Raw genomic sequence first — 25,402 nt, 5'->3', positions numbered from 1 at the left:
TCTGCTAGTGATTTTTATTCATTTAGCCAATCATTTATTCTCAAATATTTGCAGAATTTTAAGATAAATCTTAAGTTATTAGGAATTTGTTTAGTACTTTCAATTTTATTGCTATATAATAAACACATAAAAATGTGGTTAAGACTCATGCTTTGTGTACCTACATACATGTGCACTTTTGTTCCCTTGGTAGTATGTATGTAATGTGACATATTTTAGAAGGGCTTAACCACTAAAGATGAGGAACCACTTCTAAAAGGTTCTGTTTAATCAGCATGTAGTCACACTAATTTTAAGGAAGTCCAAACTTCACAGAGTCTAGCTCTTTTCATCATACAGTTTTATCTTGGGTCCTCAATCTCACAATCCAAAAGAAGGAAATACTGGATTATGTCAAAGAAATCCGAAGTTCTAGGATAATTATAATAAATAAAATGTCTTCCTTGCCTATCTACCTAGAGTTATTCACACATAAAAGGTCTTGAGCATCAGTGGTCTGCAGGAGGCCCTGCTGTCCATTTGTTGCTTTCATTGGCTAATGAATAAAGAAACTGCCTTGGCCTAGTTGATAGGGCAGAACTTAGGTAGGCGGGGAAGACAGAACTGAATGCTGGGAGGAAGAAAGGAGAGATGCCATGGAGCTGCCAGAGACAGACTGCCGAATCTTTTCCAGTAAGCCACTGCCATGTGGCAATATACAGATTAATAGAAGTGGGTTAAATCAAGATGTGAGAGACAATAAGAGGCTAGAGATAATGGGCCAAGCAGCGACTTAATTAACACAATTTCTGTGTGGTTATTTTGGGGCTAAGCTAGCCGGGTGGCCTGGAAAAGCAAGCGGGCCCTCTCCCTACAACAGTTGGCACCCAATGTGGGTAACGACATCCACATAAAAACCTGAGGAAGCTTGGAAATGAATTCTAGAAAAAAAATACAGATTTTAACACAACTTTTTGCTGTTTGCCGGCAGCATGCCACAGCTCCTTTAAGAGAGATTTTCCCGATTTGAGAATTCTTACTGCTTGCTTCTGTAGAGGGCTTGAGTTCATTGCCCAACACCTAAATCCATGCCTCATGACGGCCTGTAACTCCAGATTTTGGAGATCACATGCCCCTTTCTGGCCTCCAAGGACTATGTGCATAGTCCACAGAAACGCACACAGGCAAACACACACAAAAATTTATAAAGACAGTTTTTTGTAAACAAGCTGGTTTCTTCTGAAAAAATATTTTCCCTATGTTTTAAAAGCATTTTTGAGAAGAAGCAATTATGGTAGCTAAAGTGTCCTTCCCACCAGGTTCAATAGGTGAGGTAATTTTAAGAATTACTTTTGTGAAGTCTAGATTTCTAAATAAAACTTTTTAGAAATAGAGGTCTTTATGGGGGATTTAAAGGAATTAGTAAGGTAGAGACAGAAAATTGTCTAAGGGTTCTGGTTAAGAGCGCAAACCTTTGCCAGGCCCTCTGCTCAAGGCTCTGGGTTTTGCTTTTAATGTTCTCTCCCCAGAGAACCAAACTCTTCTGTCCCCTCAGCCCTTGACGTGTAAGGAAGGAAGAGCAGGAGGTGGAGACATGCCTTCAAAGAATTGTCACAGAGGGCACGAGGGCGAAAGGGGAAAGTAGAGTAAACATTTATGAATGCCTGCTATCTTTGAAGTATTGTTTCAAAGCTCCACGTTTTCTATTGAAACTCAGTAACCATCCAATGAAGTGTTGAGCGTTGTATGAGCTCTTACAGTCTCAGAAACATCAAAACTAACCTGCCAGGGTGACAGCGATTCACTAAAAATTAAGACTTTGCCACATTATAACAATACATTGACTCCTTAAGTGCATTTGAGTTTTTCTTCAACATACTGATTCCTTAGGGATTTTCAGTGTTTTTTTTTTTAAAGGCAGACATATCTTTAATATATTTTAATAAATTTAAAATTTTAATTTTTTTGGTTTGGTAAAAGAAGGAAGTTTATTGTTTGTTTTTTAAGGCTTGTTTGCTCTATTGTTCTTTTGTGGCATACACTCATAAAAACAGTTCACTGTGATGAAGTTTGAGATTCATACACATGCTGACTAGTAGTAAATGTTCCTCCATCCTACCAAAAATTGATTTGTTATGCTAACAGTATCACAGCAGTTTTTAAAATCTGTCATGAACAATTGACATTTAGAATTTTTCCTTTGGAATAATGATATTATTTACTTCAAATTTAAATTCCATAGACAAGAGAAGAAAGGAAAATGGAAGCAATTTTGCAAGCTTTTGCCAGACTTGAAAAAAGAGAGAAGAGAAGAGAACAAGCTTTGGAAAGGATCAGCACAGCCAAGACAGAAGTTAAGCCTGAGTGTAAAGAACCACAGATTATCACTGATGTTGAAGTTCTCCAGGTACCGTTACTTAGGTTTACCTTTATTTTCAGAGTTAAGTGCCTTAAAGTAGCTTCTACACAGTAGAGTTACATCTACAAAAATTATGTCTGTATACTTGCATACCATTTGCATATATGTGGAGGCCAGAGAGCAACTCTGAGTCAGTTCGTCTCCTTGGTCATTGTGGATTTCTGGGGCTCAGTGCCGGTCTTCAGACTTATGCACATGTGCTTTACCTGCTGAACGATCTCCCCAGCCCACAGATTTTAAATAAAATCCAATATTAGCCTTCTAAATCATTTTCAAACCTTATGGAAAATTTAGACTTGAAACAAGAATATATTTGCCTTGCTTTGAAGTAAAAAAGTGATGAATTATTTTGGTTTGTTATCAGAAGCTGGCTAATCCACTAAAGCTGCTACATGCCTGCAGACTTTAACCTGGTCCCCAGCACCTGTGTGGGGGTGGAGAGAACCAACTCCCACAGACTGCCCTCTTACACGCACACAGAAAATAGTCTGTATAGCCCAGGCTGGCCTTGAGCTCAGACACCCACCTGCCTCTGACTCCCAAGTATTGCTAGGATTAAAGGTATGGAACACTACCATCCAGCCAAAAATACTTAATTTTTAAAAAAAGATTCTGGAAAGCTAGCATTTAAAATAGATAATGCCATAATTAAAACTAAACGTATCTCTAAGTCATCAAAAGTGCCACTATTGTATTTTTAACTAGGAACAAGTAAAAGAAGAAACTGCTATCAAGCCAACCCCTGCCAGAGTGAATAGAACTAAGCAGAGAAAAAGCTTTTCCCGCAGTAGGACTCACATTGGACAGCAGCGTCGGAGACACAGGACCGTCAGCATGTGTTCAGACATACAGCCCTCTTCTCCTGACATTGAAGTTACGTCACAACAGAATGAGGTTGAAAACACTGTACTTGCTGTGGAGCCAGAAACCGAAACTGCAGTAGCAGAAATAATTACTGAGGCGGAAATCCCAGCACTTAATAAATGTCCCACAAAGTACCCCAAAACAAAGAAGGTATGACTCATAATGATAGTAAGAGCCATTTGCAACAAGCGTCTCTTAACTTGAAGAACTGTCTTAAAAATTCAATTTACATCTTACACTTGTACATATTTGATTCAGAACTAGAAGTACCAAATTGTCAAGAGCATTAGTAGTTTGTATTATGAAGATTAAAGATAAAAACCTTTAGTATTGCAGTTAATGATTTCGCTAAATAAGCTTGTCTATCAACGTATAAAATACTCACTTAAACATACCTCCTCTCTCCCCCACCTACGGGTCTAATCCAGGGCCTTGGAAGGATAGGTAAGCCCTCACTCTATCCCAGAGCCACACGCCCAGCCCTGCTCCACTGTCCATTTTACTACTTCCTATGTAGGTAGATGTGACGTACGAAGAATGTGGTATTGGTATTGGTCTGCTCTTCTGTGGGGCCAGAGAAGAAGTTGCAGGAGTCAGTTCCAGGCATGGTAGCAAAGCACCCGTGCCCACTGAGCCATCTCACTCTGGCTCACTTGTTTATAAGGAAGATTTTTTAGATCAAATCATTAATAGAAATCTTTGGAAAATTATAGGAGTTAGTGAAAAAATTTATGGAAAACTGCTCACAGAATTTGATCAACTTGAACTTTTCAGCTGAAAAGTAACAGTGCAATGTTAGGGGCTACTATTTTTCTCTAAATGACAGCATACAGGGATAGGTGACTTAAGCCATAAATGTACTTATCTTGGAACTTTTTTTGTCTTTTTTTAACCTAATTTCACACAGTTTGTAGGCAGGCTGTTAATGAAAAGTATGGTTGATGTATTCTGGTATGAGATCAAGATTATACATCAGTGGCAGACTCTACTTTCCTTGTCAGAGAGTCAGAGGGTTTGTTAGCGACATCAATAATGTCTCATTTACAGCTTGTGTGCCACAAACATTAAACAAGCAAGTGTTTTTAACCAACATTTGGAAGGAGCAAACTTTTTTTTTACAATAAAAAACGAGTTTTTAAACATTTTTCAACTACAAATATCACATTTTATATGTATTAAATATATTTATTAAAAGCAAATTGTTGGCAGTGATATGTGTTTATTTACAGCACATTTTATCATTCTGTCTAATATACATAGAATAGCATAGTCCTACAAAGACACATAGAAAAAATTCTAAGAAAAGGAAGAGGGAAAGGATCCAAAAATGCTTTGGAAGGTAGGCCATTTGTATGTGTATGAATATGTAATACTTGTTCTAGAATTTACATTTAAGCTATGAAATTATAAACTCCAACAGCAAAAGCTAATGTTACTAACCAACTTTTGTTGTTGTTGTTTTAACAGTAAGGAGGTTATTAGTGTTCAGGACCAGGTATATTTTAGGGAGTCAGGAGAGACTAGATTGTGAGGACTGGGGTGTGTCTCAGTGGAAAAGCACTTGCCTAAGCATTTCCAACAAAATAACCACCACCAAGACTGAATTATGTCCATGGGGGATTTCAAACTTCTTAATGACCCAATGATTGTCAATGCGGACATGCTTCTTTTATCCAGGCAACTGTGACATGCACCTTGTTTAGAAATGCACAGCTTGAAAAACAGACTTTCCTAACAAACCACAGTCTCGTGTAAGATATAAAGCAACAGGCCTGCATTATTTGTGGTACTCACTGGTATCTCCTAGATTTGCTATATCACAAAACAAAAACAAACAAACAAAAACAGAAAGAAAGGGGGAAAAAAAGGCTGGCTGGCTAGGTGCTTACTATATGTAGCCCAGGCTGGCCTCAAACTGTGCCAGTCCTCCTGACTCAGTCTGGGATATAGGTGGTACACCACCATGACCTGCCAAAAATTAGTGTCTTTTTGTAATATAAATTTTCTACATGTATTCATGTATTTTATCCCTATAAAACATTATGTAATAATCCTTAAGATAACAGTAAATGAGAAAATGAAAATACTGATAGTGGGGTTTATTTTTTACCACATAATATGAATAATTCTTGTTAAAGATTATTACTAAAATTGTGTGTGTGTGTGTGTGTGTCTGTCTGTGGGGTATATGCACATGAGTGCAGGTACCCATGTAGGCCAGAGTGTCAGATCCTCTGGAGCTGGAGTTATGGGCGGTTGTGAGCCACCTGATAGGGTGCTGGGAACCGAACTTGGGTCCTCTCTGAAAGAGCAGTACATGCTCTTAACCGCTGAGCCATCTCTCCAGCCCCATAACATGAATAATGTAAATTACCCAACTTATCGTCTTAGACGATGTGCCAATATCTAATTTGATATTAGAATATTCTGTAGTGGAATCTGTGCAATTACTATATAGTGATCCAAATGTTTCTGTTCTCTAGCACTTGGTCAATGAATGGTTAAGTGAGAAGAATGAGAAGACAGGAAAACCTTCAGACAGCCTTTCAGAAAGGCCTCTGCGCATAACTACAGATCCAGAGGTGTTAGCTACACAGCTCAATTCTTTGCCAGGTCTCACTTACAGCCCCCATGTATACTCTACTCCTAAGCATTATATTAGATTTACATCACCATTCCTTTCGGAAAAAAAGAGAAGAAAAGAAACTACTGAAAACATTTCTGGCTCATGCAAAAAGGTAAACTTTTCTTTGGATATAAAAATCTAGGAGAAGCCAAATGCAAATTTCAGTCCTTACTACAGCTCCTCACAATGAAATGCTTTTGTGATTGGCTTTGCATTTTATAGGCTATATAAATAGCTAAAAACTGATTCTTATTTATTTTTTGTTTTATTCAGCGATGGTTGAAACAAGCCCTAGAAGAAGAAAATTCAACAATTTTACATAAATATCATTTACCTTGTCAGGAAGGATCCAGAAGTCCTATAGTTAATGGTGAAAATAAAAGTCCACTACTGTTAAATGACAGCTGTTCCCTCCCAGGTAGTGTTTCTTTCGGTGGTGTTTTAGTGTGAGGAATTGTGGCAGGGACAGCTGTAGTTTTGTGACAGGCAGTCTATTCACTGCTGTGAACGTTAGAAAAGAAGCCTGCTGCTATGGGCTTCCTCTTTCTGTTCAACAGACCTTTGCATGTATACAGACAAAACCGTGGTTGGAGTTCAGTGTGGGGCTAGGTGCTTTCCCATGGGTTCAGAAGGACAGACATCAGTTACAGTAACATTAGTACTTAATGATAAAGCCTTTTTTTGTGACTTCTAGGTTTATAGGCTTCTATTTGCTAATACTGAAATTCTTGGAAACTTAAGGAAGATGTCATGTTAGTATGTTTTTAAGAACACTAGTTTTGGGGTCAAAGCCATTTGTAATTACTGTTACTTATCTTATAGCAAGTCCCAGCAGTATGGTTTCTTATAGATTATTATTTCACCAACAGATTTAACTACACCACTAAAAAAAAGAAGACTTTATCAATTGCTAGATCCTGCTTATTCAGAAAGTTCTACCCCTACTCCTTCACCGTATGCTACACCAACTCACACAGACATCACTCCTGTGGACCCAGCATTTGCGACTCCTCCACGGATCAAATCAGATGACGAAACTTACAGAAATGGTTATAAACCCATATATTCACCAGTGACCCCAGTAACTCCTGGCACACCAGGAAACACAATGCATTTTGAGGTGAGACATTTGAATGGGGTGAGTGCAGGAGGAATGTCCATTCCTGGGAATGAATGTTATCGAACTTTGGCAAATCCCTGTCCCTGCTTTGTTAACTAGTGTGGTGAGAAACTAAGAGAAAATTGGGAACCTACATTTATATAAATTTAAACATTTTTATTTGTGCCACAATGAGAATTTTTTTGTAATGTGTGTATCAAATTGACCTAAAAGCAAGTGTCTTCAACAAGGTTTAAATCTAAAACCCGTGCACCAGTCTTTTCAACTTTTCATGTCTACAAACTGTATTATTGTATTTTAATTTCTAACTTTGCTCATTACTTTTATGTAGAATATTTCCTCCCCAGAAAGTTCTCCAGAAATAAAGAGACACACTTATAGCCAAGAGGTAAGGAATTATCAAAAAACCATTTGCTGATTTTCTCTAATATTATTTTGCTTAAATTCCTGTTAGATAGTAAATTGTCCCTAAACGGCATTGTGTGATTCCCCTATGTCCTACCACCAACAGGGATATGATCGATCTTCAACCATGCTAACGTTGGCGCCTTTTAGAAATTCCAATTTAACTGAACTGGGCCTTCAAGAAATAAAAACTATTGGATATACCAGCCCTAGGAGTAGGACTGAAATCAGCAGGCCTTGCCCAGGGGAAAAAGAATCTGTGTCAGACCTTCAACTGGGACTCGATGCAGTCGAGCCAGCTGCCTTACAAAAAACCATGGAAATACCAGCCCATGACAGGACTGAGCCCAACAGCCAACTGGACTCCACCCACTCTGGGCGAGGGCCAATGTATTCTTCCTGGGTTAAGAGTCCTGACAGAACAGGAGTTAACTTCTCAGTTAACTCCAATTTGAGGGACTTGACACCCTCTCATCAGTTGGAGATTGGAGGCGGCTTCCGAATAAGTGAGTCAAAGTGCCTGATGCAGGATGACACTAGAGGCATGTTCATGGAAACAGCTGTCTTTTGTACTTCTGAAGATGGGCTTGTCTCTGGTTTCGGACGAACTGTTAATGACAATTTGATCGACGGGAGTTCCACACCCCAGAATCCACCACAAAAGAAAAAGGTTATAATTTAACAATTTATAGTACTTTGAATGGGTTCTTCCTCAGTGTTCCTAAGGGTGTATTGGTAGTTACGGCGTTGTATGAGGCATTTGTAATTTGGTTATGTAAGTTAAGGTGTTTTGTGTGTGTGTGTGTGTGTGTGTGTGTACATTTTTTTAAAGCTTCTTATAAATAATTTGATGTTCCTAAGAAAGTAAAAATTATAGTTATATGAAACTTCTAATAAGAAATGTAGTTTGAGGTAAAAGACTCAAGGTAATTTCTTTCATAAAACAAATAACCTTTAAAAAAATAAACCAAAGCCGGGCGGTGGTGGCGCACGCCTTTAATCCCAGCATCTGGGAAGCAGAGGCAGGTGGATCTCTGTGAGTTCGAGACCAGCCTGGTCTACAAGAGCTAGTTCCAGGACAGGCTCCAAAACCACAGAGAAACCCTGTCTCGAAAAACCAAAAAATAAATAAATAAATAATAATAATAAAATAAAAAAATAAACCAAAGACCAAAACAATAGGTAGATAATTGTTCTTATTTCTCTTATTTTACATTGAGCAGGCAGCCTTGGAGAGAAGAAATGCCTCTTCACCATCTCATAATACTTACAGTGTTTAGGCCATGGATGTAAGAGTGCTTTGGAAAGTATGATACTGTTTGATAAGATTCTATCTTAATACACAAGTTCCTAATTTTGAGACAGAATGCCTTATTTTGCAAGAATGGGAGAAAACACACTTATTTGTTAAGTAACTGATGTATAAGTCAACGCATTTTAGTGATATGTGCTTTTAATTTTTATAACAGAGTCCAGTTGGCAACTTTGTGGGAAGCAATGTAGTATAGTGGAAAGAGCACGGGCTTTCAAATAAGACCTAGGTTCGAATCCCGGCTCCAACACTCACCAGCTGTGTGACCTGGAGTGAGTGAGTTACTCAATTTCCTCATCTGTAAAATGGGGATGATAATATACCTATTTCTTAGGGTTGTTGTGAGGATTAAATGAGATAATGCATATAAATCATCTATATACCATGCCTGGCATATAGTAGGCATTTAATAATTGTTAATTATTTATGGAAAATTCAATTATTTTTACATAATTTTCCTAATATAAATGTTACAGTATCCTTTTTAAAATTGATTGATATACAGCACAAGAATAAAAGATTTACTTTTTTTTTTCCTTGTTTAAGGTTTCTCTGTTAGAATACCGTAAGAGACAACGGGAAGCTAGGAAAAGTGGTTCTAAGACAGAAAACTTGGCTTTGATTAGTGTATCACCTCACACAAGTGGGAACCTGGGCAACAGTGGCGATGGGTGTGTCCACGGCAGTGAAAACAGCGAGCAGGGAGAAAACCAGGCCAGCTTGCCTTTGCCACCGCCAACTGCCACTTGCAATGCCTCTTGTGAAGAGAGCGGCAGTACCTGTCCTGTTAAAGACGCCAATGCCAATGAGAAGAAAGACCCAGAAGTTCAGTGGTAAGCCCTTCCAAAATGTGCCACTGTGAAGGAGGAAAAAAAAGGTTAAGAGAGTTACTCCTCCTGGTTGTTTATTGTCATGACCTGGAAAGATGTAAATATTCCTTTCTGCAGAAGTCGCCATCCTACACAGGTTTCTTTCTTTACATCCCTACCAGTTACCTCTGCAATGTAGCTTCTCACTACAGTATTTTTGCTCCCTTTGTTAAACTGACATGACCTTATAAATGTTAACACAGTATTTCCAACATACCTTCCTTTTTACCAAGAAATTGCCAAAGACTAATGTTAGTCTAATTTCAAGTAAACACGAATAAAAATTTCAGTTTGGAGTGTGGTTAACAATGAGACAGCTTTTCTTCTCAAAGCTTAATACCAAGGTGCTGTCCCTTCATCTAAAGGACATTTCATTCATCAAGAGACAGAAAGTATCATCTAGGTGGCAGCAGCATCTCTGACCTGAGGATGTGTTTTATCTTAAAGGACCGCCTCCACTTCAGTGGAACAAGTGAGAGAACGGAGCTACCAGCGAGCATTGCTGCTCAGTGACCACCGCAGAGATAAAGACAGTGGTGAGCATGCTTGCTTCTTCTCTGCCAAGTGCAGCTGACTGTCCCCTGTTCTCTGTTAGCACTAATGCTCTCTCTGGGTCTGCTCTGCTTCATCTCCAGGGGGAGAATCACCATGTGTCTCATGTTCACCGAGTCATGTTCAGTCTTCACCTTCATCTCATTCAAATCACATTCCCCCGGTACACGCTAAGAGCCTAGTCCCTTCTTTGAGTGAACTTATAGCAGGTCAGTAAGTAGATAACTTTAAGGTACTTTGTAGTTAGAAAGAAGCTATACACAGCAAGCACTGTGTGTCTGCATGGGAGGAACTATTTGTCTTGTAATCTTTTGTTTACTGTAGGTTTCTTCTGCTTTACAGATCCCGATCCTGAAAATCCAGAACCCACAACTATGAGTGAATGTCCATCCCCTGACACTTCTCAGAGCCCATCAAAAATGAGCAAGGTAATAACAATGACCTTTAAATCAGACTTTTTTCCTGCTATATCAAGTATTAGTTTATGTCTTCTATACCCTTCCTGTTTATCATTCTTATGCTCAACTGTGACAAACAGCTCTAGCTCAACATTGCAGTGTTTACTCCTCTTTTCATGGGAAACAATTTTATGACCTGCCACTCAGCACTCCACAAACAAAAGCTCAGGTGATAGTCAAAAGGAAGGCTGAGCCAATGTGTGTATACCGTTGTAAACTAAAGGTGAGGGATCTGAGTGCTTTGAACTTTTAAATTAAAAGATCGTAGGCATTTAGATAATTTTATACTGGTGTCACTCTTATAAAGTTAAAAAAGTATTAAAAGTCTAAATGGTACGTTTTATGAACAATTTTTATTTATCCAAAGCAGTTTATCTTTAGTCGGGTCAAGAAATTGGAGTTATGAAATTAAAACTTGCTGAGTTTTAAGGTTGTCGAGAGACACCTCTTGGTTTGAAGAAGAAAAGGCAAATTAAAGACCATTAATTCATCAAAATTGAAAGAATTCAGTTTAAGCTAACTCACTGTAAGAACGTACAAAATGTACTCAGAAACCCTCGCCTTTCACTGTCATGGGCCTCTGAACTTGTCATGTTGACAGTTTCCTGCCCTCTTTTAAAATATAGTAAGCAGTGAGAGTGAACTTCAAGGTACTTTATATATTTTTAAAATTTACATAAACAAAACATGTGATTTGTTTTTTTTTTTTTTCTTCATAGCCTAGTTCACCGGGGCCGATAAATCCTGCTCCATCACATGGGAAAATACTCACAAAACCAGATTCCCACTGGGAGGCAACAGTCATTGTGTCAGAAGCTGAGAACAGCGCTCACCTCAAAACAGAGGTCCAGCAGAAACAGCTGTCAAACAACACCCCAGCACTTTCCAAGAACCATCCTCCTCAGGCCCATGTTCGGAATGCAAACGAGCAACTTCCACAAAAGCTGCCTTCTGCACCAACAAAGTTGCACTGTCCTCCATCACCTCACATAGAAAACCCTGCCAAGTCCTGCACGCCTCACACAGCTGTGCAGCATGGTCACCTCTCACCAAAGCCTCCTTCTCAGCACTTAGGGTCTCCCTTCAGGCCTCACCATTCACAGTCACCTCAAGTTGGAACCCCTCAGCGAGAGACTCAGAGGAATTTTTATCCAGCAGCACAGAACCTTCAAGCCAATACTCAGCAGGCAACTTCTGGAGCATTATTTACACAGACACCCTCAGGACAATCTTCAGCAACATACAGTCAGTTTAACCAACAAAGTCTCAACAGCACGGCACCGCCCCCTCCGCCCCCTCCGCCTCCTTCATCATACTATCAAAACCAGCAGCCCTCTGCAAACTTTCAGAATTATAATCAGCTAAAAGGTAGTCTTTCCCAACAAACTGTGTTTACATCTGGACCAAATCAAGTACTTCCTGGCACCGCAAGCCAGCCATCAGTTCCAGGACACCACGTTACTGCAGGGCATTTTCTGCCATCTCAGAACCCCACCATTCACCATCCAACTGCTGCTGCTGTGGTCCCGCCCCCACCTCCACCACCACCTGCTCCAGGACCACACCTCATTCAACAGCCAAGCTCACATCAGCAGCACTCCATAGCACATGTAGTCGGGCAAGTTCATGCTGTCACCCCTGGGGCACACATTCACTCTCAAACTACTGGACATCATTTACCACCACCCCCTCCACCTCCTGGTCCTGCCCCACATCACCACCCACCACCGCCCCATCCTTCCACAGGACTACAAAGTCTACAAGCACAACACCAGCATGTGGTAAACTCAGCACCCCCACCACCTCCCCCTCCTCCAGCCAGTGTTCTGGTTTCTGGGCACCATTCAACATCAGGTCAAGCCTTACACCACCCACCTCATCAAGGACCTCCACTTTTTCCTGCAAGTGCTCATCCAGCTGTACCACCGTATCCCTCACAAGCCACACATCATACCACTCTGGGACCAGGACCCCAACACCAGCCTTCCGGAACAGGGCCACATTGTCCATTACCAGTTGCAGGTCCTCATCATCAGCCCCAAGGACCTAACAGTATTCCAACACCTCCTGCTTCAGGGTTCTGTCCTCATCCTCATCCTGGCTCTGTGGCCCTGCCACATGGGGTGCAAGGACCTCAGCAGGCATCTCCAGTGCCTGGACAGATTCCAATTCACAGAGCACAGGTGCCACCAACATTTCAAAACAATTACCACGGTTCAGGGTGGCATTAAAATGGACTCTAATAACATTTTTTAAAATGTTCTGTAAGATAAACTGTATATTTCATATGTACCTATTAAGGTACTTTTTAAAGCTTGTACATGAAACTTTGTATAAAAACAACAACAAAAAAAAAAAACCAAAAAACACCAGTGCTCTTTCATTGTATTTTTCCCATTTTTGCTTTTAAGATTTCTTAAGAAATGTGCTCTTAAGCCAGTCATAGGCATCTTTATTTTGTAGGTGAACATTCCAGCTGTTTTTCTGGCCATAGATCTGATGCTACATGACCTTTAAAATTTTATTGTTGCAGTTAAATTCATTTAGTATTTTCTATATTATTTTATACATATGCATTAAATAAGGAAAGTACTATGAGGATTTCTTTTTATGGTCAGCAGTTCTGTGAGTGCATCTTAGGTCTGAAAATGCAATACAGGTTTTTATAATTTGGTGTGGACATGGCTCATTTTGTTTTATCAATTTTTTGCAAGCAAAATGTAATTTAATGTATAGATAATTTCTAGTGATTCCTGACAGACTGTAAATACTACATTTCTTTTGCATATATAATTCCTTCCAGCCCTTTTCATTTGGTAATAGCATTGTACATATGGCAAGTCTTTTGCAAAAGTGTGATCTCTGTGAAAGTAGTACAGTATATGACCTTTCCTTTTTATTTCAAATATGCTGTCACATTGAAGCACTGGTTGGGCATTTTAATTCATGTTAATAAATCACAATTATGTCAGTTTTACTAAACTGTTCTGTACAACTTCTGAGATTGAGATCTGCTTAATGATTTTACAAAAGTTAACGATTTTCAAATATAATTTGTAAGGAAAGAACCTTCCATCTTCTTTAGTAACTGCTACCTCAACTGCACGGCAGGCTTCCAGCAGTGAATCTGGGTGGTTCCCAAAGTCCTTTCTATCATTTGCCTTTTCTTCATGAGTCACAGGAAATTAGCCAAGGTGTGTGACTTTTAATTAATTAAAAAATTAATCCAGATTATTCGTGTATTACACACTAAACAGATGCACACTGCAGCTTAACAGTTTGAAAAGAAATAATTTACCTAAAACACAAAAAGATTTAATTTGCACTTTAGAATCTCACTGTAATACCCTACTAATAGAATTGATATGAAATTGTAATGTTTACTATCTAGCTTTAGTGCTTTTTTTAAGTTGTAGAAAATGGATTTCTTAAAACAAAGAGGAAAGGCAGGCTGAAATATGTCAAGTAGAATGAAGAGGGCCTCAGTGAATATCTTACTGCTGAAAGAAAATTATATCAGTTGTGATTTTTTTTCTTTTTTTAATTTCCAGCTTTTGCCGTCTACCTATCAGAAGTACGAAATCGATCAATAGCAGTGATCCTATTTATCAACATTCAAATGTTCATCAGGGACAAAAGTAAACTTTTAAAATGACTGAGATCTGGTAGTGACTTAAATCATATCATCATTTAATTTCCATTTGAAAATCAGCTGCTGATGGAACATGGGAAGACAGCTCCTTTAGGGTTTAACCCTAATGACCCTCTTCAAGTTTCTGAAGAGCATCAGTCAACATTGCACCCCCCTCCCCCCCTTTTTTTGGGGGGGTTTTTTGAGTCAGGGTTTCTCTGTGAAACAGTCATGGCTGCCCTGGAACTCACTCTGTAGACCAGCCTGGCCTCAAACTCACAGAGACCCACCTGCCTCTGCCTCCTGAGTGCTGGGATTAAAGGTGTGTGGCCATCACTGCCCAGCATAACTTGGCCATATTTGTCAAAGTTCTTAGGATGTTCACTAAAACAGTTTTAAAAAATGAAGTTTCATTGTTCCTCCAGACAGTATCAGACACAGACCAAAGCTAACTAGCATGAAAATGTCAATAATATTCAACTCCTTAAAATGGACTACCCTCTATTCAACATCTTTAAATCCACATACTTTCAAAATAACCCGTTATATTAAGAAATTCATAATGAAAACTGTTACCTGAAGGATATTAACTAAATACAAGTTTTGATGGACACTCTACCAAGCTTTTAATTAATTAAAAGTGTGTGTGCGGGTGAAGGAGTGACACACCCAGGTAGGCAGGCAGATCTCTTGAGTTTAAGACCAGCCAGGGTTAAGAAAAAAAAAGGGGGGGGGGAGAAAATAATTTGAGCATGTTTTCCACTCCAATGAAAGTTCTACTTATTACCTTATCTACAATAAATCATTCATGGTGCAGAGAATATGAAGAACCAAGCAGATCTCACCTAAAAAGGATGTTTCATTGGAACTCTTAATACCCACTTTCTCTTTGGCGAGTTCTGCCAGATTAGCTATTTCTGAATCTGTTAAAGTCATACATGACCTACTGCTTATAATTTTCCATGAGGATTTCACAGGGTCTTTGAACTAAAAATACTGCGTTGGTTATAGTGTTCTGAATATTTTACTTTTCTTTTTTTTTAGACTTTTCATACAGGATCTCACTAGCCTTGGCTGACCTGTAGACCAGGCTGGACTAGAACTCAGAAATCCACCTATCTCTGCATCCCTGGGATTAAAGTCCTGCATCACGACACCCAATCTTTGTATTTTTTTATCAGCATGCTACCAAGAATCTGATATAACCATATGGTTGGTACCCAATCACAAATGTGTTTCTTTGTAGAACTTCTTGTATGTAAAGTAGCTAAGGTATTCAACAGGAAAACCACCTTAAAATTATATTCTAGCTTTCTTTTCCAACATGAGCTAAAACTACATTAGACAAATTTCATTCAAATTGTAAAAAGTCTTCCAGACACAGGGAAGACATAAATATATGCTTTGTGGTTCTTATACAAGTGTTTCTATGATAACACTCAACTGCCACCATCTGTCATAGGATCTACATGGACAGCCTCATTAGAAAAACTCAGCATGCACAGTACATAAATGAGTGGAACCTTCTACCTCACAAGCGTGTGATACAACAATGCTAACTCCTAAAGGATATGTGTATTATCTGCTCAGAGTGAAAGCTAAGGGGTAGGAGGGAAGAAAACGGAGCACTTATGATGAAACACTGGTTTTAAAAAAGGGACCATCCACACTGAAGCCTCATTCCTAAAATCCACAAGTGAACTGGTAGTAAGCTTTAATGTGTCCTATGCCTTCATCTGTGCCTCCTTTAGCTTTGGTGTCTACTGAGAGCAAATACAGGGCAATGACCAAGGCAATGTCTGGAAAAAAAAACCCAAAACACTTTAATTTTTTAGACAAGTGCAAGCACCCCAAACAAAGGATTATTGTTACAACACTTGTTAGCTTTTCACAATCTAATTATTGCAAAGGCATATGGATAAATGTTAATGAACAAAGTCAAGAAAAACGAGGCACCTTAATGAATAAAAATTTTTTAAAAAAGGACATTCAATTCACTGACTTCTAAGAGGTTAAATATACCTCTCTATGTTACATTCTAAAATTGTATTGCCTACTAATGGTTTGTATCCTGAATTCTACAATTAATTTTAAGGAACTGCATAAACTAAAATTGTACGCGGCCTGCAAAGGGGAAATTATTTTCTCATTCATGGAAAGACAATGAAAAGGAGTAAAACTGCTGTAGCGAGTAAAGCTGCTTATGGAATGAACATGATCACTGTGAGGAGTGTTCTGTCCACTGTGCTGCAAACTATAAGCCACACCTTGTGTTTTAGACAAACACGATCATGCTTTTCCAAAAATATATTATTATTTTCATTCCACACACAACATATTTCTCTTGTCCAATTTAATCTACATATTTAACTTACAGTGCTGATAGGAGGCACTGGGCCATCACATTTTAAGTGGGAATGACTTATTCTTAAAAAGTAGTTTTAAAAATATGAAAAAATACAAATGGGACTGCTAGATTATAGCATAAATTTTTGAATGAAAGCCAAGTTTTTCTTCCTTTAAAGTGCCACAATTTAAAGCCTTCCTTTCAAGTGGCACCGAATCCAGAGCCATTTGGACTGTTATGGAATGAAAAGTTTGTGCAACTTCTTGAAGCAGTGGAAATCTGCAACATGCAATGTATGCTAAAAAGCACTCAGGACTGGGTAGCTTTTCTGAATGTGAATCCTCGTCCCCTATTTATGCAAAATAACAGTTACATACACTATAATACAGGAATGATTTCCCTTTGCCAGAAGAAAAAAATGTGTATTTCCTCATTCTTTCTTGGTTCCAACTGATAATTTCTTAAGATTGTAAATTATGTAATACTCAGCTAAAATGTGTCTTCATAAATAGTTACAAAGCCTGCCAAAACACAAAGGGGAAAGTATTTTTTGTTCAAAAAAGAAATGACATTTGAATGTCACACAACACAAGAAACAATGCTTAGAGACATGTTATTGTTTCCAGAAGAAGATGGCCAGTAAACTACTTAGCTGAAGACAGAGACTACCCTACCCGTCCCCAGGATCATGGTGCACAGAAAGCCAAGTGTCAAACAACAGTACCTCAAAGCAAACAAAGGTCTGAGTGTGGAGCCAGCTCACTTGTGATCCTGTTAAAGAATGAAAGCCACTGTTTAGGTCCAATGGACTGGGGAACATTTGCTAGCTCAGAATGCTATATTTGTAGAATCTGCTAAGAATTCAACCAAGGATGTCGAAGACATTCGCCCGCTGAGGCTCGTTTTTCTGGAACCATCTCTAACATTGGAATCAGGAAATCTGTAAACTGTGCAGCGTCTTCATGGGGCCAGCCATACTTTTCCACAAGTACATCAAAGAGGCTCCAGGGTTTCAGCTTGGTGATGTGCCGCAGTTCTCCTGCAGAAAAAGACGCACACAATTACAAAAGCTCTGGTTTGCACATCCCTGAACTTAATTGGTCCAGACAGACTTTTTTCAATGTAGCAGGCAATCTAACTCTCAAAACTTTGGAAACAACAAAGGAAACTAGCTCTCTCCTCATAAGCAAGTCTCATGGAAGAACTAATGATTTTGTCCAAGCTAGCAAGGTGGATGTAAATGGATTAAGAGTTTGTATAAACAGCTCTGAGCTTCTTGAGGTACAAAAGTATACAGAATATTTGCATTTCCACCACCCGAGAGCCACTCTCACTTCAGTTTGGGTGCTGTTGTAATTTGTAAGCTTGCTTAGCAAAACCTGTATGATGCTTACCATTTGAAGGCCTTATATTACTGCATTTTACCTTGCAAAGAGAAGGAAGTCTGTGCCCCTAGAACAATGCTGATAAGTTTCTCTGGCGGTACAGATGTCCACTGGGCTACACGATCTAACAGGCACATGTACACAGCCAGTGTGATTAAAGAACACAGTAACTCTAATTTGTCTAAATTTAGATAAACAGCCACAAGGAGCTAGTTAAGACCCAAAACAAATGCTGTTCTTCTCTACATTTTGTCGTAAAATATACCATCTCAAGGACAATTCCTTATAAAACACGAAGTTAAAATTTTTCTAATGTGTCACCTGTACTATGAAAGTGTCACTAGCCCCCCAAATTTCCCTGACACAGCAGGGAAATGAACAGTAAGTAGGTAGCCCGTGTGCTAGAAAAACCCTTGTTAAAAAAAAAAAATGTATTCCAGGTCACTTTCACTCTATGAACAACTCCATTTCTGTGTGTTCGAAAATGTTCACAGACTGTTGCCTATAAGGTGGCCTTCTTGAGCCCCTGTGCATCTCCTACACATCTAGGAACTATGTCAACTGCCACATCCATACCAGGCCTTCAGTGGCACACTGCCAGGTGAGTGGAGCCCAGCACTCAAGCCCTGGTACCACAACAGTATGTCTTCTCTTCCACGTGCTGTAATACGTTCTCAACCTCCTTTATGCTGTGATCCTTTAATGCAGTTCCTCATGTTGTGCTGACCCCCAACCATAAAACTATTTCATTGCTACTTCATAACTAGTTTTTCTACTGTTATGAACCATAATGTAAATATCTGATTTGCAGGTTCTCTGACATGCAACACTCCTGCCCCCCAGGGGTTGAGAACCCCTGCTGCAGGAGTGCTCTGGTGATTTGTATCAGAGCCCTGGACTATTGCACTCATGCAAATGGGCTGAGAACCCCTGCTGCAGGAGTGCTCTGGTGATTTGCATCAGAGGCCTGGACTATTGCATTCATGCAAACCAATTAGAAATACCCCGGCCCCCAACTTTCAAACCCTAACAAAAAGAAGATAGGATTCCTACAAATGCAAAAAACAAGTCAAGAATCACAGCAATCCCACACCCACCTCCACCCATGGCCCTTTTCTTTCTATGCTTTCTTCAGTGGCTACTCTTGGCTGTCTGCAGAATCACCACCATGCTATACACAGGACTCCACAAAGAAATTTTTGGGATGGTTCCTGGTTAAAGAGGGTGAGTAACAAACAAGCTTCCTACTGCTAGCAACAAAGTTAAGTGCTGCTTCAATACTAAAGATCAGATCTCTAGGCTTAGTAAGGAAACAGACCCACAATTTTAGTAGTGGAAAAGGAAGACCTTCAAATAAAAACAGTTCGTAAAGATCAGGTCTATCCAAAGGCTGGTTAGAGGCTCAAAGGGTAAGCGGGCTTGCCACAAAACGGTGCAAGCTTGAGGACCTGAGTCTGATCACTGGAACTCTGTGAAGTGTAACAGAGAGAAATGACTCCACAGAGTTGTTCTGATTTCCACACATGTGCTGTGGCACATGGCGCCCACACATACCATACATAAACTAAGAAAAATTTAGAAACAAATCTAAAAGATCATTGAAGTCTAGCTCTAGGGACATAGTCAAATAAGATCAGGGTTAGAATGGAGGCTAAAAGCTGAATATAAACCGGGCGGTGGTGGCGCACGCCTTTAATCCCAGCACTCGGGAGGCAGAGGCAGGCGGATCTCTGTGAGTTCGAGACCAGCCTAGTCTACAAGAGCTAGTTCCAGGACAGGCTCCAAAACCACAGAGAAATCCTGTCTCGAAAAACCAAAAAAAAAGCTGAATATAAAGCATATATACTTGTTGAAGTTAACCTACATATGATGTGATGTATGTGATAAAAGTCTCAAAGCTATTGCTCTACAGAGTCACAGGACTTCAAATATACTGATGGAAATGGAAAGCAGCTGCATGTTAGAACCCAGTTCTCCAGGCAGCAAACACCTCCCAGGTACATTTTCAGTAGCCTAACCACAAAACGAGGACAGCCATCACTGCCCAACAGTTAAGATTACAGTTCACACACAACACTGAGGCTCAATCTTTGGTAACAGAAGAAACTTTCTTGACAATTATTCTGCCTTGACATAAGTTCCCAATGAATGCAAATGCTGGCAAGTACTGTCCACAAGAACAGAACTTACTGATGCAATCTACCAACTTTTTAAGATAAGGTCCTTCCTTCAATGGGCATCAAACAGTACATTCATCTCTCAACCCACAGAAACTGTACTTTCATCAACAATCCAAGGATATTCAAATCTCCTAAAGAAAATAGGACAGTGTTTGCATACAACCTACACACACTGCACATACCACACCCCCACACACTACACTGTCATATATTTTTTTGAGACAGCGTTATAATTATATAGCCCAGACTAACCTGGAATTGTCAATCTTGTTTTCATATCCTCAACGATGGGATTACAGCTCTGTATTACTACACAAGACACTCACCTCCACAGTATAACTCTGAACACAATGCAAGAGCCAGAGAAATAGTTATATTCTACTAACTGGGTATAGGAACAAAGAAAACAATACATACATAATTTTTAATAAATGTATTTCTGCTCTGTTATTGACAGAATTTTTAGATATGGAACAAAAGAAACTAAAAGATGCACCATGTCACACCATCTGTGAAAAAAGTACTTAACAAGGACAGGAAGATCATTGAGTTATAATCCCTAGTCCAAAATCTGAGACTCTGAGCACCATCATGATAAAAAAGAAAATTACACACTGGAACTCATATGATGAGTGACATTCAATGCCAGCTGTGACAGCCTATGTGCATTTACATGTCCATGAAAAAGAAGTGAGTTTCATATCCACTTGTGTCAAATCATCAAGTTAGTTTTGCATGTGTATGTAAATATTTCAAAGTCTGAGGAATTCAAGAATCCACAAAACTTTCAGTCTGAAGTACTTTGAACAAGGAACATTCTGCTTATATGGTGGAAATTATTTCAAATTTACAGTAATTTCACTGCTCTGATCATACAGCTTTAGATTAAGTACCAAAACAGTCCTTAAAACCTACAATCAGGGGGCTGGAGAGATGGCTCAGAGGTTAAGAGCATTGCCTGCTCTTCCAAAGGTCCTGAGTTCAATTCCCAGCAACCACATGGTGGCTCACAACCATCTGTAATGGGGTCTGGTGCCCTCTTCTGGCCTGCAGGCATAACACAGACAGAATATTGTATACATAATGAATAAATAAAAAAAAAAAAACCTACAATCAGAGCTAGAGAAACTCAACAGTTAAGAACACTTGTCACTCTTATAGAGGATCCAGGTTCAGTTCTTGGGATCCACATGGTGACACACAACCATCTGCAACTCCAATTCCAGGGGACCTGACACCTGATCTCTGCAGGCACCAGGCTCACATATGGTGCACATAAACAACACCTCACGTACAGAAAACAAGTCTTAACAACAAAACAACACAATAACTAAGACCACTCTGTGCAGCCTATGGTGAGTGCTCTTTTCGGCTGCAGCGCTCTGCTGTCGGGAACTGCATCATCCACATGCACCCCCATCGTCCACTGCCTCAGTGGCCTTTGAGGCAAAACCGTGTGAGCAAGAGGAAGTGCTAGAGTAGTCACACTGTTCCGGTTTGTGCTTGTGTTCTGTTCCCAGTTGTTTCTGAGTTAGCCTCCACTGACCATGTCCATCCTTCCCAGAGGTATTCCTCATGTTCCTAAAGCCTTGTGATAATCACACACTCCATGCAGATGTAAAACTGGAATGATATGAGAACCTTTTGATTCTTTTACAACTTGAAACCAAGAAAACAGAGCAGAACATTGTCAACATGAAGCCTGTCAGTACTAGCAACGAGGAGCCTGCGCCCACCGGCTGTGCTCCTTACAGTTCTCACAGGTCAGCTACTTTTCAGGTAACCCTGGAGGTTAAGTTTTAAACATTCTTGAGTTTCAGCTTAAATATGTAAATTAAAGATATGGACTACAAAGAGTGTGAGGCCAGCCTGAGATGTGCACAGGGAACCTCGTGGTAGTGTGTTTCTGTGAAAACTCACCTCCCTCACTATCCCACCTCAGAACTCAGAGCTGTCGCATGTGAACTTCAGTGCACTTCTGACATATTCAATTCAATTTAATTAAATCTTTACTTTTTTATTAACAATTTTTTCTTCTGTGCATGAACATTTTGCTTGCATACATATCTGTGCACCATGTGTGTGCTTAGAGCCCATGGAAGCTGAAAGAAGTTGTTGAATCCTCTTGAACTTTAATTACAGATAATTGTGAGCCACCATGTGGGTGCAGAAAATTAAACCCAGGTCCTCTGTAAGAGCATCCAGTGCTCTTAACTGCTGAGTCACCCTTCTAGTCCCTTTATTACATCCGTAGCATCTTAACCGCCAAGTCACCCTTCTAGTCCCTTTATTACATCCATAGCATCTGGAAGCATCTGTTTTGTGTGTGGGAACACATGTGCCATGCAGGAGTACGTAGAGCAAGCAGTAGGCATTCTCCTTCCCCTAAGTTCTGGGGTCAAAGTCAGGCTGCCTGACTTGGGGGCAAATTTTACCTGGTGAGCAATTTAATAGGAGCCCTGAATTTAATGACATCGTAAGAGCTAAATCGGATGTGCATAGTCAGATGTTCCCACTGTAGTTGATGCTCCATGTGGGAACAAGTTAGGTAACCTATCCTCTTCGATGAATCCATTTTTTTGTTTTGTTTTGTTTTTTGAGACAGGGTATCTCTATAGTTTTGGAGACTGTCCTGGAACTAGCTCTTGTAGACCAGGCTGGCCTCGAACTTACAGAGCCCGCCTGTCTCTGCCTCCCAAGTGCTGGGATTAAAGGTGTACACCATCACTGCCCAGTGGATAAATTCATTTTTAACACAATAAATTCACTAAAACAATGGCTACAGATGGTCAAAGAAAACAGCCTAGTGAGGATCACTGATTTACTCACCAACCCCCTGGGGGTTACCACTCACCTGTTGGGGAACAGAGAAAGAACAAAATCCACAGTGGTACTGATTTCTACTGCGACACATCCTAACTGGTCTCTCCTTTACTCATTTTGAGATGAGATCTCACTATGTAGCCCAGATTGGCCTTCAATTCAAAGTAAATCTCCAACCTCACTCCTACACGCCACACCCAGCACATTCTGGTTTCTTTATGGTCTCAGGTGGGTAATGTCCACATCCAAGAACATAAGCAGCCAATTAACCTTAATTGGGTAACAGCAGTAACCACACTGCTTGTCTCAAAATTCAGTTCCGTTTTTAACGTCTGGCCAAGGAATGGCCAGAACTGGTACTGGTTGTGACTTCTGGAATTCGTAAGAAGCTGCACCTGATGCTTGATTTTAACACATGAAACTCACTGCCCTCCTCAGACCAGTGGTAGGGGTGGAAACCTCAGAACAAAGAGAGAAAAGGATTCCTAGTAAACAATTCATGAGTGTTGTACTGCAGATATGGCTCAACACAAAATGACAACTTTACATTCTGCTTTTGTCTATCAACTGTGGCATGTTACACTGGGCATGGTGGTATATGCCTTTAATCCTAACCTTCGGGAGACAGAGGGAGATTGAACTTTATGAGTTTGAAGCTAGCCTGGTCTACAAAGCCTATTATTTAAAAACAAAACAAAACTCATTTTCTCATTCTCATAGAAATACTTTCATAACACGTCTTCACTTCTCCTACTAATACTGTACATCTGTCAAAGTCCAACCCTCTTCTTTTTTTTTTTTTTTTTTTTTTTTTTGGTTTTTCGAGACAGGGTTTCTCTGTGGTTTTGGAGCCTGTCCTGGAACTAGCTCTTGTAGACCAGGCTGGTCTCGAACTCACAGAGATCCGCCTGCCTCTGCCTCCCAAGTGCTGGGATTAAAGGCGTGCGCCACCACTGCCCGGCTCCAACCCTCTTCTGATTGCCATGGTTATAACTAACCAACCAACAACCAGAAAGGAGTCCGTAAACCCAAACTCCTGGTCATAAGGGATTTATGGCCTTATCACAGAGTCTCTCTTATGTCCAAATGGGAAAAATCATTCTATTTACCACAGTAACGCCACATTAAAAAGAGTATTAAGTACACAGCATAGTGGTACTGAGGCCGGAGGATCAAGAGTTAAAAGACAGGAACTGCAGATATGTATCAGTGGTTATGAGTACTTATTGCTCTTGCAGAGGACTCAGGCTCGATTTCTAGTACTCACATGGCAGCTCACAACCATCCATAAGTCCAGTCCCAGCGTTCTGATGCCCTTTGCTTACTTTCCTGTACATCAGGCACACGTGTAGTATACACACATACATGTAGACAGAAAAAAAACTGCATAAAATATACACAAAATAAATAAAGCTTAAAAAGAAAACCAGCCGGGCGGTGGTGGCGCACGCCTTTAATCCCAGCACTTGAGAGGCAAAGGCAGGCGGATCTTTGTGAGTTTGAGACCAGCCTGGTCTACAGAGCAAGTTCCAGGACAGGCTCCAAAGCCACAGAGAAACCCTGTCTTGAAAAACAAAACAAAAAAAAAAAACAAAAAAAACAAACAAAAAAAAGAAAACCAGTGGAACCCTGTTTTTAAACCTGAGATAGACAGATACCAAGGGTGGGAGTACAAGAATGCATACTAACTTTCTCTTTGCAAATCACTTTCAAACAAGTAGCTGAAAAAAAACCCTAAGCACTTAAGTCCTAAAGCACAAGTGCTAAAAATGGTTGTTCACACACACACACACACACACACACACACACACACGTCCTGGGAGCATGGGTGCTGAGAAAAAAGCCCATGTGAAATGTGCCCAATAGGACAGGTACATCTCCCAGAAACTCCAGGAGGCAGGAGTAAGAAGATATGCCACTGCTGCTGTAGATACTGAATTAATGGCTTACAGCTCCAGCCAGCTGCAAAACCTAAGGAGCCAAGGAGCACACCATGTCTATGGCTCCAGCACTGCAAAGGCTGAGGCTAGAGGCCAGGAGATCAAGACTCTGTTTCAAAAAGAAAAAAGGACTGGAGAGATGACTCAGTAGTTAGAGAGCTCTTCCAAAAGTTTGCTTCTCAATACCCACATGGCAGCTCAAAACCATCCCACAGTATCTGATGCTTCTGTAGGAATCATGTATACACATGGTAGACTGTAGACAAAAGACTACACACACACACACACACACACTCACACACACACACGGAGGGGGAGGGGGCTAGCTTAGAAGGTGAAGAGGCTTGCCGCAAAGCCCTTTTGGCATGAATCTGATCCCCAGATCACAGGCATTAATCAAAAAGGAGAGAAGAAACAACAGCAAAAGTGTCTTCTGAGGTCCACGTACACCCTATATCACATATGACCTCCCCAGTAAATAAATAAATGTAA

General features: G+C 40.0%; 2 protein-coding genes across 13 annotated transcripts in view; one reads left to right on the top strand and one right to left on the bottom strand.

The window, feature by feature from the left end:
- Positions 1 to 15,124, top strand: part of Kmt2e (lysine methyltransferase 2E (inactive)) — a 66,770-nt gene extending 51,646 nt beyond the window's left edge. For 2 of the 4 annotated variants that reach the window (XM_057758665.1, XM_057758667.1), the window contains 12 exons: positions 2,222 to 2,386; positions 3,104 to 3,412; positions 5,746 to 6,000; positions 6,162 to 6,306; positions 6,758 to 7,008; positions 7,340 to 7,396; positions 7,520 to 8,083; positions 9,272 to 9,558; positions 10,042 to 10,130; positions 10,230 to 10,355; positions 10,489 to 10,574; positions 11,324 to 15,124. In XM_057758665.1, coding sequence (XP_057614648.1) covers positions 2,222 to 2,386; positions 3,104 to 3,412; positions 5,746 to 6,000; positions 6,162 to 6,306; positions 6,758 to 7,008; positions 7,340 to 7,396; positions 7,520 to 8,083; positions 9,272 to 9,558; positions 10,042 to 10,130; positions 10,230 to 10,355; positions 10,489 to 10,574; positions 11,324 to 12,835 — 3,846 coding nt within the window. In that variant the 3' untranslated portion in view covers positions 12,836 to 15,124. The remainder of the gene's footprint in view (positions 1 to 2,221; positions 2,387 to 3,103; positions 3,413 to 5,745; positions 6,001 to 6,161; positions 6,307 to 6,757; positions 7,009 to 7,339; positions 7,397 to 7,519; positions 8,084 to 9,271; positions 9,559 to 10,041; positions 10,131 to 10,229; positions 10,356 to 10,488; positions 10,575 to 11,323) is intronic. The other 2 variants (XM_057758669.1, XM_057758668.1) reach the window with 2 other exon arrangements.
- A 909-nt stretch (positions 15,125 to 16,033) lies between these two features.
- The window catches only part of Srpk2 (SRSF protein kinase 2), a 179,443-nt gene continuing 170,074 nt past the window's right edge, over positions 16,034 to 25,402 (bottom strand). For all 9 annotated transcript variants that reach the window (XM_057758673.1, XM_057758670.1, XM_057758675.1 and 6 more), the window contains one exon: positions 16,034 to 17,621. In XM_057758673.1, the coding sequence (XP_057614656.1) occupies positions 17,437 to 17,621 (185 nt within the window). In that variant the 3' untranslated portion in view covers positions 16,034 to 17,436. The remainder of the gene's footprint in view (positions 17,622 to 25,402) is intronic.

The sequence above is a fragment of the Chionomys nivalis genome, chromosome 26, assembly GCF_950005125.1.
Source record: "Chionomys nivalis chromosome 26, mChiNiv1.1, whole genome shotgun sequence".
Taxonomy (NCBI): domain Eukaryota; kingdom Metazoa; phylum Chordata; class Mammalia; order Rodentia; family Cricetidae; genus Chionomys; species Chionomys nivalis.
The sequence above is the reverse complement of the archived record's forward strand: the minus strand, read 5'-3'. Positions and strand labels throughout refer to the sequence as shown.